This window comes from Haliotis rufescens, unplaced genomic scaffold (assembly GCF_023055435.1).
Source record: "Haliotis rufescens isolate VD_foot unplaced genomic scaffold, xgHalRufe1.0.p SCAF_1, whole genome shotgun sequence".
NCBI classification, from domain to species: domain Eukaryota; kingdom Metazoa; phylum Mollusca; class Gastropoda; order Lepetellida; family Haliotidae; genus Haliotis; species Haliotis rufescens.
The window spans coordinates 46,379,028-46,393,977 of NW_025963779.1; the positions used below are offsets into that span (position 1 = coordinate 46,379,028).

General features: G+C 40.9%; 1 protein-coding gene across 1 annotated transcript in view; it reads right to left on the bottom strand.

Annotated features, from left to right (window-relative positions):
• Positions 1–14,950, bottom strand: part of LOC124136473 (myotubularin-related protein 9-like) — a 225,149-nt gene that overhangs the window by 69,911 nt on the left and 140,288 nt on the right. The window contains exons 8-9 of the mRNA XM_046502392.2: positions 12,414–12,539; positions 6,474–6,576 (exon numbers count right to left, since the gene is read on the bottom strand). Of these exons, the coding sequence (XP_046358348.1) occupies positions 6,474–6,576; positions 12,414–12,539 (229 nt within the window). The remainder of the gene's footprint in view (positions 1–6,473; positions 6,577–12,413; positions 12,540–14,950) is intronic.

Below are 14,950 nucleotides of genomic sequence, written 5' to 3' on the forward strand. Positions count from 1 at the left end.
TTGCCATTTCAAGTTGAGTTTCAGATTCTTTAGTACAGCTACTAGTTGAGGTAACATTTAATTCATACATAACTTAGCTACTTGAGTTTCCAATTTACAGAAAATGTCCAAATGCGAATCGTCCAAATCGTATATGAATGGCTTGAAATGAACAGGGACCATGCATTCACAGAAATAAATGATATTCCAATTACATACTTAAGATTCTCTTACAGAATACCCAAGTTAATATATATGGAAATGCCCCACCTTGTAACAATGTCATCCCCGTGATTATGTGTCTTTTGAGGTTGAACTGTTGTGACTGAGACCAACATCTTATACAACCAGAAACAACTCGAAGACAGCTTTGACATCTCAACCTAAATGGAAATGTATCCCCAGTGATCCAGAGCCAGTGTGCATCATACATGTACCTGGCTTGAAGTATGGCCCACTACAACGACTGAGCAAAGCCAAAGATCCTGATGAGAAGATGGAAAAGCTGAAGGAGAGATCAAGCGTAGAAGGATGGCAGAACCTCTAGAAACGCCCAATGAAATGGAAGTGTCATGTACAAGCCTGCCGGCAGTTCTGGAAGAAACCCATGACTATCACAGAGAATATTATCAGCGTTTTACAATGAACCTTGACCGTTTGAAACAACCTGAAATTGAATCTTTGGAACTAGCTGGCCACCCATTTCAGCGTCCATCCTATGAGCCCGTTATCTTCCAACCTGACTGCATCTTTTGTACTTCGTATTCATGAAAGAGTGAGTGAGTTTGGTTTTACGCCGCTTTTAGCAATATTCCAGAAATATCACGGCTGGGGTCACCAGAAATGGGCTTCACATTGTACCCATGTCGGGAATCGAACCCGGGTCTTCGGCGTGACGAGTGAACGCTTTAACCACTAGGCTACCCGACCGCCCTATTCATGAAAGAAATTCAAGTCGAAAGGAAGCTGGACAACAGAAGGCCTCACAAACTTCAGTTGGGATGGATGGCAGCATGTCATCGAAGTAGCCTAATGTCAAAACAATGAGCCTCTCCTGCTGCGGATCAGAGGGAAGGACCTATTTACCTGTGAAGCAAAATATCACAAGTCGTGCCGAACTGGTTACATACAGATTCCTGAGAAATGGCGGAGCTCTCAACCATAGGAACAACTTAGACAGTATCAAACAGAAGAGGCACACAAGAAAGCCATGACATCAGTGTCGGAAGTTATCAACAGCAAGATATTGTGTGGAACAAAGGGAGATAACTCTGTCATAGGCTAACATAAAGGCCACTTGAAAATATGGCCAGAATATAACTTTACATTACACCCTCCCATAAAGGACATGTCCACATGTTAGATTAAACGGATGTGATAGGTTTTAAGCATATAAAATAGTTCATGTTATTCCTGCTCAATATCCACCGTAGGGTGCCCAAATTAAAGGGGCACTGATCTAAGGCAATTCCCCGGGACTGGTTGTTGCCTTTCCCCGTAAGTACCCGGATGATATAGCAGAAACCTAGACTAGTTCGCGACTTGTGCTGCGCAATTCGTAAGCGCATTTGTCACTTTTATTAATATTATTAATAGAAGAGGCACACAAGAAAGCCATGATATCAGTGTCGGAAGTTATCAACAGCAAGATACTGAAAGAGAAGAAGATCTACTAAAGGTGTATACCGATAGTCTTCAGGACACTGCACACCCAAACCCAGACTATAGGAGTACCAAGTTAAAAAAGAAAATTAAGAACTACGAGCCCTACCAAGAAAAATTGGTATTTTGTCACATGGGACATTTCCAATCATTCAACAGATTGATGTTGACTCAGCCGTACGAAACGCCTACCAATTACGTTCGACTGACACGCTTGCACTTTTCTTCTTTAACTTTGTACTCCTGTAGTCTCTCTTTCTGTTTCTTGCTGTTGATAACTTCCGACAGTGATGTCATGGCTTTCTTGTGTGCCTCTTCTGTTTGATGCTGTCTAAGTTGTTCCTACGGTTGAGAGCTCCGCCATTTCTCAGGAATCTGTATGTAACCAGTTCGGCACGACTTGTGATATTTTGCTTCACAGGTAAATAGGTCCTTCCCTCTGATCCGCAGCAGGAGAGGCTCATCGTTTTGACGTTGAGCTACTTTGATGACATGCTGCCATCCATCCCAACTGAAGTTTGTGAGGCCTTCTGTTGTCCAGCTTCCTTTCGACTTGAATTTCTTTCATGAATACGAAGTACAAAAGATGCAGTCAGGTTGGAAGATAACGGGCTCATAGGATGGACGCTGAAATGGGTGGCCAGCTAGTTCCAAAGATTCAATTTCAGGTTGTTTCAAACGGTCAAGGTTCATTGTAAAACGCTGATAATATTCTCTGTGATAGCCATGGGTTTCTTCCAGAACTGCCGGCAGGCTTGTACATGACACTTTCATTTGATTTGGCGTTTCTAGAGGTTCTGCAATCCTTCTACACTTGATCTCTCCTTCAGCTTTTCCATCTTCTCATCAGGATCTTTGGCTTTGCTCAGTCGTTGTAGTGGGCCATACTTCAAGCCAGGCACGTGTATGATGCACACTGGCTCTTGATAACTGGGGATACATTTCCATTTAGGTTGAGATGTCAAAGCTGTCTTCCAGTTGTTCCCGGTTGTATAAGATGTTGGTCTCAGTTGCAACAGTTCAACCTCAAAAGACACATAATCACGGTGATGACATTGTTACAAGGTGGGACATTTCCATATATATTAACTTGGGTATTCTGTAAGAGAATCTTAAGTATGTAATTGGAATATCATTTATTTCTGTGAATGCATGGTCCCTGTTCATTTCAAGCCATTCATATACGATTTGGACGATTCGCATTTGGACATTTTCTGTAAATTGGAAACTCAAGTAGCTAAGTTATGTATGAATAAAATGTTCGTAAGTGAATTGGTCTTTTACCTTCGTTGGTGCCCCCTTCAAATTCACCTTAACTAGTAGCTGTACTAAAGAATCTGAAACTCAACTTGAAATGGCAAAATTTGTCAAAATATCAAGCCTGCGTCCAAGAAATTGATTTGTATATTTGCTGAAATAAATAACTTTTACATTATGATCATGTTTTTTTGCACAGCTTTATGGTTGCCATCTTGAATATGTAACACATAGGTCCATTTCATTTAAAGTTCTGAAATGGACTCGAGCATTATACTGTGAACCTCTTATATGCATACAAAAGTGAGTGAGTTGTCAAGAACTATTCTGTATGATTGTCCACAAGTAGATCAATAATCAGCCTACAACAAATTATGGTGTTTATATATGGTTTCCTATGGTATATAACACATCAAGGTCGGTGAATAACACAGAAGATGACAAGCCAAATCCTGAGCATACATCCAAGCGTTGTTCCGATGTAGCTAAGCCGAGAATGCAATATTGGGTATCCTACTCTGATATTATAAGAGTAAATTTGTTCCAAATTGTGCAAAAGAGTTTCACCTAGTAACATCAGATGTTAAGAAGTACTTCAAGAGATGTACTGGAACATGTGTTTGAAGATTATAGTGGAATCAGGTACACGTACCTAGAACATATACCGGATTAAAGGTTTCTGCGAGAAGAATTTGGTTTTGTTGGGATATATGGCGTTCGATTTGCCATGGGTTGGTCCATATTCACTCATATAGTGGATCACTAGTGAGATGACAACCCAAAACGTAATGATACCCCCAAGTGATATACGGCAAAACAGGGCGAAAACGCGATATAGGGTACCATACTTTGAAAGGCTGTAACAACAAGTTCGTCCCAACTTTTTTCTTGTTAACATTCAAAATCATGTTTAGTATGTTTATGGGCTTTAAAAAAAATTAGTGGGGTTTGGATGTGTGTGTGGGGGGGGGGGGGGTTGCCATCACTTCCAACATCTGCATCTTACACAGGATAAGTTTCCAAATGTAAAGATGAAGCCTGTGGAGGCTGTCATGTAATAGGACCATTCTGGGCTGATGTAGAAGATCTTGGTGCTCCATTAGTTTAAGTGTTTTTATCATGAGAAGCCCAACAGTCTGTGAAACATTGGCCAGCCAAAGAGAAGCTTTGAGAATCATAACACAATCCATGTCCTCCAACTTCCCTATCACTTCTCTTGGAGAAACAATGGAAGGAGCGGGAAAGCAAACATTCCTTCCCACCTCATCAATAATACATCTACTTGCAGGGCTTGTAGATCTGGAAGTGCACTGATGTACACAGGGAGTTTGTGGCAAATTTATCCAGCTGAGGAGTATCCTACACATGATCGGCAAATAAAAGTGTGATCTCACTCATCAAACTCACTGATTTTGTTCCCTCTTGACTTTGGATATATTCTACCACTGTGGTGTTGTCTGTAGCCACCAGCATTGAAAGTCAAGAGATGCTTCTATGTCTCAAGGGTGTGGTAGACTGCCCTCATCTCGAGCCAATTGAAGTGGAGATCTTTCTTGTGAGGCTGCCAGCTTCCCTGAATTGTCAATTTGTCCATTCATGCTCCCCATCCCGAACTTGAAGCATCTGTAAACATGTGATGTTCGGGTGCTGGGAAAACTAAAGGAATTCCTGTCATTACATTCTGACGGTAATTCCACCAGATTCTTAATCAGGTTTAGCGGGAACTCGACCAGTTATATCCAATTGATAGGAACTGGAAATCCTCCAATGAAGTGACTTTAAGAGACGATTCTGTACTTCTGTGATCTTGCTCAGAGTCTTTAGATAGCGATCCTCTGGAGGACATGAGATTCCTTCTGCAGCTGGAATCCAGCGCCGACACACAATATCCTGTACTGGCTTACCTCGGACTTCGTAGGACGAACAAGCAACCCCAAGGTCCGACAGCAGTTGGATGACATAAGTTGTATTGCTGAACTAGCTGGATATGCACAAATCTGACAATCGGGTCTCTGACCCAAGCAAATACCCACAGAGCTATCGATCTGCCAGATTCCTGTCCAGTCTCTATATTTGTGTAGCCAAACTAGCTGGATATGCACATACCTGACAATCAGGGCTGTGTTTGAGCTTGAAATTCAGAATGACATCCGTTCACAGCAAACCAGAGATCCCATACATCCAGGATCCAGGATGAATAAGTACAAGCTGATAAGCATCCTGGAGATCCAAACTTATTAACAACACCTGAGAACAGTTCACAGTTCCCTGTCAAACTTGGATGGATAAACTAGAAATTTCTCATTGAGAACTTTAAGATCTATCATCATACACATGTATGTAATATTTTCCTTCAGTACTAGAAATACCAGAGGATGAAAGCCCTTGGTGAGATCTGTATTCTTTAGTTCCTGGACAGAATTCTTGTCTTAGCAGCTGGAGACTTGGCCAAATGTTAACTTGTGCCGTTCAAGATGAAATCAATGTCTAACCTGGACACAAGCACTTAACACTGCTGGAAATGGAACTTGTATCCGTCTCTTACAACACTTCCTCCCACTGGTCTAGGAATTGGCATTAGGAAGAAGTTCGGTAGTTGAGGGTCTCAGTCCTTACACAAAGGGAAGTCGATAGGGTTTGAGCCGAGATGCATGGTTTCTGTACAGTTACAGACGATGATAACCTCTTGCCCTAGTGTCGGTCCTGCCTCCTGCTCTATGCTTCTGCTAAAAATGGCTAGAGCTATCCCTTGTTTTGGTGCTGAGAGGGCATGAACATCTATCCTTCCAACTGGTGGTCTTGAATGAATAAATCTCCTCTTGAAAGATCCTGAAAGGCATGATCTCTGGCCTACTCTCCAGGTCTCTTGGGTTGGAATTTTGGAATTTTGGGTTGAATTCACTTGGGCTGAATGATAAGCATTTGCTGCCAAGTTGATGGTAGAATGCTGGAACCTATCCTCATATCTTGTGAAATAGTGGTCAGATATCTCCTAATATGGCCTGCATATCTTCCTGCTGCCTCTTATAAGCTGCTCAAATACGCTGAAAGATCGGGGTTGATTCAGTGGCTACTTCCCTGAGTCTCAGGTGCTGCAGACCGTGACTTCACCTTAGGATGGGAGCGTTTCTCTAGAGAAATTTGAGCTACAGATGAAACAACCTCACTGACTTTCTAGCCTTCTTTCAGACGTCAGCCAGCTAGTTAAACAATCTTATGGAGAGCAAGGCGTACTGTGAGCACATAAAAAGACTGACTTGAGCGAATCCCTGCACCTTAGCAGGTAGAGTGCAGATCTCCTTTGACCTTTTCCTTCCACACTCCTTGCAGACTGTCAGTGAGATTGGTGATGGAGATGCCATCATTTGCACAACACGTCACCAGCAACTACTTACACGACCAAACCAGTATAACCAGTTTCTTATTTTCGGCAAAGTATCTGGATATGAAGGTACAGCTGTAACTGGAATAATTGTGCCAGCTGTTTTAAAAAGATATTCACCTACTTTTTCACTCACCAAGAACGACTTGATAATGGAAAAGCAAACCAACTAACAGGAAGTGATTATTATTACCCTGTTACAGTTCTGCAGTCATGATCAAGAATAAGCTGGGCAATTGAAGTCACTTGCAGTGTTGTGTCCAAACCCTCTGACCCATGAACCAGTACTGTGGCCCCTGCAAAGTTTAAAAACAGATTGAAACATCTGCAGAGACGAGAAAGTTGTTACACAAATATAGTGCCACATCACTGTAGCTCACCTGGATAGGTAGTCAACAATTTGAAAAACAAAGACACTAACAAAAGTTTCTGTCAGCATTGATATTCAAAATATGTTCTGCATAAATGCTGTTGAATAACACTAAAATCTTAATATGATATCTTCATAAGAAAGAAACAAACATTCCAAAGTTCAGCTTTTTTAGTCTGGCAATTTCAGAGAAAAAGTTAAAAGAGACAAATATGCATTCTGAGAGAATTTAAGAGCATGGCCAAAACAAGGTCAAAACTTTATAACAATACGAATGATCATCAGAAGATGACAAATCCCCCGGCCCCCACAATTTCGCAAGAACAAATCATCTGATTGTTACTTTAAGTCCAACTTGATGAGAGAATTTCTATCAAATCTATCTGTCCATATACAAGAGTAGTTATCGACCTATCAAAACAATACTATGGAATTGGGATTCAGAACTTTGTTCATATTGGTGTGTACCTGACATAGAAATACAGAGTAAAAATCAAATTCTAAAAATCCCTAAATAACAAAAGTTGACAACATAGTATTTGTGTGTGAACAGTTTAAAAAAAAAGAGTACCTTTCAGTTTTTGAGATATGGTCTGGGCAATCACACCACTATCAACAGAGTCAAAGTCAAATTTGTTGCCATGGAAACAGGAAACTTTGTTGCTTTTTTTATATACCTAAATAGCAAAAGGCATCACTTCAGCCCTTGATTAATACATGTACCAAGTTTGTCTGAAAAATCAAACAATAGTTTGTCATTGTTAATAATTCTAAGAATACTACCTCTAATACATCTCTGCCATAAATCCTGTATTCTGACTTCAGTCCCACTAACTAAAATTTTCAGATTTTCAAATGATGTCTTACACAATGCCATACTTTGACTCATTAAAAGTCATATTTGTTGTAGATTGATGATTCTATGTGATCATGTAGTTCTCGCAATCACGTGTGCGGGAGCCTTGACGGTGACTGGTCAAATTGTTCCATGTGAAAAAAATAACCGAAAATAGCAATCAGCTGCACCGAAGTGCTACGCTTAGGGTTATTATTATTTTAAATATATTTAGTAAAATCTGCAACTAAAATAACAAGATATTGGAATATATTAATCCTGATAAAAAATAGGTTCAGATACAATTTTTCCCGATCCTTGCATCAAAATCCTTTAAAGTTATATCATTGGGTAAGTTTTAACCGAATCACCGGTAGATTCCAAGAAAACATGTGTACAGCTGATTGCTGTTTCTGGCTTAGTTATAAAAAAATACACAAGGTAATCTTAATCCCTGGATGTAAAACAATGCCTAGCAGAACAAAATATACAATTTAAAGGGTAAATCAACATGTCTGGTGATTTTTTATCTCAAATTTCAAATTTGTACTAACCAAGTCTCTTATCACCCATTCCTTTACCGGAATTCACTAAAGGGGTATGGTGTAATTCTTTTCTGCGCATAATATTTGAAATATATATATTTTTTTTAAAATGAATCTGCTAGAGGGGTGTGTGCACTATACGGTATTGGTGGATGATAGTTTGTGCCGCAACAATAGGCCCAAGGGAATATATGCCCTCTGTGTCCGCTTTTTGGTGAAGGTGTTTTGTGGGGCCCATCGACAGCTAGAAACTACTTGTTCTTCTGAGACTCATGTGGTCTTGTGGTAGAGCGTCCACCCAGAGAGCGGAAGGTCCAGGGTTCGATCCCGGGCCGCGTCATACAAAAAGACGTTAAAAGATTGTACTTGTTGTTACCCTGTCTGGCGCTCGGCATTAAGGGGCTAAAACAAGGACTGGTCGGCTCGGAGTCAGTATACTGTGTCTGAGTGGGGTATTCATGTTAAACTGCGGCATGGTATCTCAGTGAGCTAGCACTATAAATCGGCATCAGTCCGGACTAGTACAAGCAGCCACACACACACATACACGTGCATGCACGTCGCTATATAAGTGCAATAATCTTGGACGCGACGTTAAACCCAATTTCACCTCACCTCTGAGACTCATGTCCATGAAGTGAGACTCATGGCTAGGGCTCTGATTTCGTGAGCTGAGCAGGATCCAATTCTGAGCCTGTGTATAACTTAATGCAACCGTAGCTTTTAGCCAGCCCGCTATTGTAGCCTTGGTGATATCCTTGTTGGAATTAATCTTGCAAAAATAAGAAGAGTTTCCTTCGATGGCGTCTATCTGGGTCTGTAGCCACGAGACAGAACTTGAGAGCTCTGATGGGACGTAAGAGTCTGTCTGGATGATCCACTGTTGGTCCCGAGGCATGAATGCTACAGTGTCTATGGCCCAACAGTCCCATTGTAGTAGATTGATTCTTGGCTACGAAGTCTTGAAGCAATATTAAGGTCCACTGTTGGTCATGGGTGAGACTAGTATAGTCTAGGCATGTAGTTCTGAAACTCTTGCTGCTGTTGCCATGGCTAGGAGGAAGGAAGCTTTAGCCATGGGCTCGTAAGGTTCCGTTAACAGTGCCGATAGTACCACAGATAGATTCCACTTGGGGAAGAGCCGAGGTGTAAAAACATCTTCTTGTAGAAAGGATCTCATTAGTCTGTTTAGAATGGGATGGTTTCTGATTCCATCTGGCAATTGAAGAAACCTGCCAAGGCAAACAATCGTGTAGTCTCCATCATCAGGGAGCTGGACCTGGTTCCTCCCTGTGTCTGAATGTAGGAACTCTAGGCTGTGGGATCGTATAGAGTTGATCCATGTCTGTGGAGGACATAGCATCAGCCTTCCTCTGAAGGTCATATTCTGTAGAGACATTAAGTTGCCTAGAAGAGACATCCACCACCTTAGAGGCATGCTGGGTTGACTTGAAAGTGATTGAATCATCTTGATAGTCTTGTGGAATCAATCCTCTGGTGTTTAGTTGGAAGCTTGCTCCAATGTATATGATGTCTAGAACTGGAGTGGTCTTGGACTTGGAAGGACTGACTAGGAAGACTAGGTAGGTCATAAGTTGGACAAGATTATCATGTTCTGACGTAGCTGAGCTTTTTTCTTGGTCTGCTGCTAAGAAATCGTCCAGTTAACCATGGATTCGAACCAGCTGGAGGCTGTTTAGATGATGAAGATTTGTAGTCCCAAGGAGCTTCTGGGGATGGGAAGATCCATAGGCTTTGGCAGCTAGGTTGATTGTTGATGTTTGGAATCGTTCCGTAGTATCTTGTCTGACTTCATCTATCACATGTCCCAATTTCCCGTTGAATGTCGCGGGAGCTGATATGGGTTGTGACATTATCAACCTCATGGTTTGGTTAGAGACAGCTCTGGAGCAGATCTGAGATAAGAGTTGTTGACGCTATACCCATAATAGTTGTGAAGACATCCAGACTTGGGAGGAGAGTAAGTCTTCTTGCATCATGACTATGGTGTCCAGTAGGCTGTGGATGAGTCCGACTTAATCAGTCCTAATAGACATAGGATGACCGTAATGGTGGTATGATGTGTCTGATTCCAGCGACAAACCAGTTAATTTAAGCACCAATATCCATTGAGTATCTTGAAACCGATGTCAGATCCTTAATCCGCGAAGGCGGTAACGTGATGTTAGTGTTGGGGTTGCATCACAACTTGTTGAAATACTCATCCATACTTGGAAATACCGGAAGTGGAGCCTCGTGTGTCCTATATAACTTCCGCTTCAATGGAGGTAAGGGTAGTCGTTCACCATGCTTGAGCTTGTGTAGACTATCAGACATCTGGTCTACTACCTTGCCTGTGTATCTAGGCCAAGGTAATGTCTGATGAGACGATGTAGGAGCATGACATACCCCATATTCCGTCATCTGGGTTGGTAAATTCTCTGTCACAGGAGGTTGGAGTACAGGCATAAGATGGTATAATTCTTCTATTAATTCGACGAATGTACAACCCTCCATGTAATCCCACTGGGGTGTGTCCTCAGCCTGATCCTCCGAGTGACCATGGGTAGCTCCTGTGGAGGGTGGATAATCATAGTAATCCTCGGTGTCTACACCGTCGTCCTCCAGTGTCCAGGATTCTAGTATGATTAACCCTCGTACGGCTGGTGGTGGTCTGTAACAGTAGCTATACGATAGCTATCTTCTTAGTCGACGAATCTGTTGGTTGAATGTTTGTCCGTGCAGCTGGCTTGGGAGCCGCCAGTTGCTGGAGATCATATGGTAAGCCAAATGGCTGGATGATCGGCATGGAGTCCGTGCTGTAGCCGTACAGTGTCCTAACAGTCAGCTGGCTGGGTTGCCATGAACGGCTGGCCCATGGAGTCTGTGCGAAGACCATACGTCTGTTGAAAATCTGAAATTTTTTATTAGTGTGGCTGAAGCCAAAATACAGAATTTAATGGCAGAGATGTAATAGAGGTCGAAGTTTCGTTAGCATTATGTTGAAACAACACATACCGCCGTTACAGATAAGTCTAACTTGTTTCCATGGAAACAGAGAAAAATCTAATTTTGAAATATTCCTGAATAGCAAAAGGCACAACTTCAGCCCTTGTTTAATACATGTTTCCAGGTTTGTAAAAGCTTTTCACAGTTTTCAAGTTGTCCTCCGGAAACGACACCTACACCCACCATTTGGGACTAAGTCCAAATTGTTTATTTGGAAATCGAGAAAAATAAAAATGCCAAAAATTGATAAATAGCAAAAGGCACCACTTCAGTATATGTTTAATATATCTGCAAAGTTTAGATGAAGATATTGAAAGTTTTTTTAGTTGTGCTACGGAAATGGAATCCACCCCCTTATGAGACTAAGTATAAATTGCTTATTTGGAAAATGAGAAAAATAAAAATGCCAAAAATCTGTAAATAGCAAAAGACACCTCTTCAGGGCCTGTTTGATACATCTACCAATTTTCGAGTTGCGATCCAGAAACAGACAGACTGACGAGGCATCGACTATATCCCCCCACATTGAAAAACAAACCTTACCTGACTTGAATACCAAATTAAATACTTTGAACAAACATGACTGAACATGGCCATCATAATAATAATTGTTGGGTGAAAAGCAATTTAAGAGATTTTAAAAGCATGATCCAAACTGCAAAGGTGATAATTTACCCTATCACAAACATGTTGAGTCCCACTCCTGACAACACACATACCAAATATCATTATGGTTTGAAACAAAAGGCAAAGCAGATTCAGCTTTTAGCAGATTTTTGATGCCTCAAACAAACTTGAAACAACATATGGTGAACATCTCCCAAACCATGTTTTAGACCTCTGGCCTTTAATACAATTCTATTATTCTAAGACAATTACATATAATAATCTTAAGTGCTGCATATAAACAAATGTCTAGCTGAAAGGAAATACAATATTGAGATTTGTCTTATCACCTAATTCATATTTTCATTAAGTTTGTTATATCCAGTTTGTTCACCTGCAGCGATATGATGTAGTTTGTGACTACAAAATAGCAATTTCTTCGAAAACTTTTATTATACTCAAGTGTGCAATAAACACAAGAAAATATGGTATGACCTTCACTTTGACCAATGTGGTTTCTGACCAGTGGCCCTCCCTTGGGTGAACCAAGGTTCATTTACCTGCAGATATTGCTTCAGGTTATTTGCTTCAGGCTACTTTGGCCCTTGACATGACTGATCAAAATGTGTCAAACTTTTATCAAGGCTGTAATGGAGACATACATTGAATGATATGTCCGAACATGGCACCAAAGCATGGCTGCAGTGGCCAAATTCAGGCAAAACCATATAGCCTCCCACTTACGTGGGGCTGCTTCATGACACTTACCTTCTTTATCAACACACTGAGCAACAACACAAGCACATGTCAGGATGTCCTTCACGTGAGTAAGCCAATTGCTGGATTCGAACTTTGACAACCATTTGTCCATGCTGGCACCACCATCACTAGTAGCTACAATAAACAAATTGTTAATTTAAACCTGGTACTTCTTATGCAAGAAACAACAGGAGTGGTAAAGTAGAAATAGTGTGATATAGTGTGCCAGTGTATATTGTGATTTTATATCTGATGATAGTAATTGGAAATTTCATTTTCCGAGAAAGCTATGGGACTGATTGGTTATTGAATAGAAAGTACATGCATTTGTAGCTTTGTAAACAGTTGTCATATTTGGTCCACTAGTTCTCAAATGTCTCGATAATCTGTTTGTTGTTCAGTTATACTACATGTATTATTTACAACTTGAAATGCATGACATTTATCCGAAAGTTTACCGCAACAAGAAAACAGCGTTATCACTATCCCCTGCAATGGGGCACATTAGAATTTTGTTTGTTCATATAGTACTGCATAGTATGGAAGCTAATGTTAACTATAAAAAGGTCTTACAAAGCCTAAGAAAAGATAGGCACTAGGTTCGCTTTATGCCATCAGGATTTCGATTACATAAAATAAGTGAAATAAAACATCAAATGGAGAAGGAGCATGATTCTAGAATTGGATAATATAATAAGTTTTTTTGGTTTGTTGTTTTATGCTACACTCAGCAATATCCCAGCTATATGACGGCGGTCTGTAAATAATTGAGTCTGGACCAGACAATCCAGTGATTGATATCATGAGCATCGATCCACGCACAGAGCTCTGAATGCTCTTGATGGAGTTGACACTGCACTTGTAGCAGCTGGCATGGGACTCAGTGTAGCCGATGTTGGTTTATTATCAACTTTAATCGCCACGCCTATCGTACTTGGTATGGAAGTAGCAGCCGGAGTCTCAGGACTGGCAGGAATAGCTCTTAAACTTATTTCTTGTTAGTTGCAAAAGAAAGCATTAAAACATGTTATAGCTAAAATGGATAGAATTATCATTAAACCGCCCGCATGTTATCAGAAGTGAGCAGGCCACTGTAACTTGATAATGCCCTCATATTGCTTGATGACAGGCCATTATCACGTCGCTTGTTAGGTGACGTCATAAGATAGGGATAGATGACGTCACGTTTAATGGTGACGTCATCTGGTTTGTTCTATGACTTTTCCATTTTTATAAAAGTCGGTCAGTGACATTCGTGTTGATTGCAGTAAATGTTTCAAAACGGATATTGTTGTATCTTTTTATTTGATAACAAATTCCATCCATTTTAGCTATAATAATGGTAACGCTATTTTTCAGGGCATTATCATTTGCAGAAGCCCTCGGTCATGTCAACTGCCCCCCTTCGTTGGGCAGTTAATGGAAGACCTCATGCTTCTACAAATGATAATGCCCTGAAAAATAGCATTACCTTTTTAATAGTATTTGTGTGTTGGCTGAAGCAAAGTTAAATAGCATTGAGGATCATATTTCAACAGCACTGGCTGATTGCAAGATATCCTAGGAGGAGTTTGGTTTAGTGTTGTCAGAACACACCATATACAACGCAATGAAGAAGGAGATTTGATCAAATGCCCGTGGCATTCGTTAAGACGAGAAAAAAAAAGTACATAGAACTTGGGAGACATCAACTGTCCCTAACAGTTTCAGAAACATTTAATTTGTATGCAAGAGATGCCTTCGTAAAGTTCTGTAATCTCATCATCAAAGCTGTTGGGGTTATGGCCTATAACATCATATCGTCGCCAAAAACATCTGATATCAAACTACTGTATTTCCTCTATTAGACGCCAGGTGGTCTATAAATAAGATGTTGACCCAGAGTGTACAAGCGACCTGGCTTGTATTAGAGACCCATCATGTAATAGAGGAAATATCATAAAGTTTTACACTTAGTAGTATAGGTAATGATGGTTCTGGACCACTTCCACTGGAGCCAGATTTATATACCTACACTACTGCCTAAAAGTTCATTCCCCTAACACGCGTTGAGAACGTGTGTAACACGCATGTGACACGGGTGCTCAATGGGTTGCACACGGGGTGAGCACCCGTTGGACACGGGTGTGCAACGGGTGTGCAGCGCGTGTGCAACCCGTTACGCGTGTGCCACGCGTGTAACACGGGACCGGGTTCCAGTTGAAGTTGACAAAATTATCAAATGAATAGTGAGATAAAACAAAACAGTGAGATGTGAAATTTGAGTTAATGAGCGGCCATTGAGCTATGTTCACCAGACCGTAAATACAAGGTCGGCCCGTCTTAATTAGTGTTCGGTTGTTAGACTTTTATGGCATGAACCATTCCACTAGGGTCTCGTCTAGCCATTGTGGCTAGCCGACAGTAGAACAGTAGTGAATTTAGATGCGAGTTTATTGCTAGGGGAACCCCCGTGTTGACACGATTGTCGCGGGTTGGTAAATGTTCGCCATTAATAAAATGAATGTTTGTGGATTGCGAACATATTCATTTGCCCACGCTAGTCA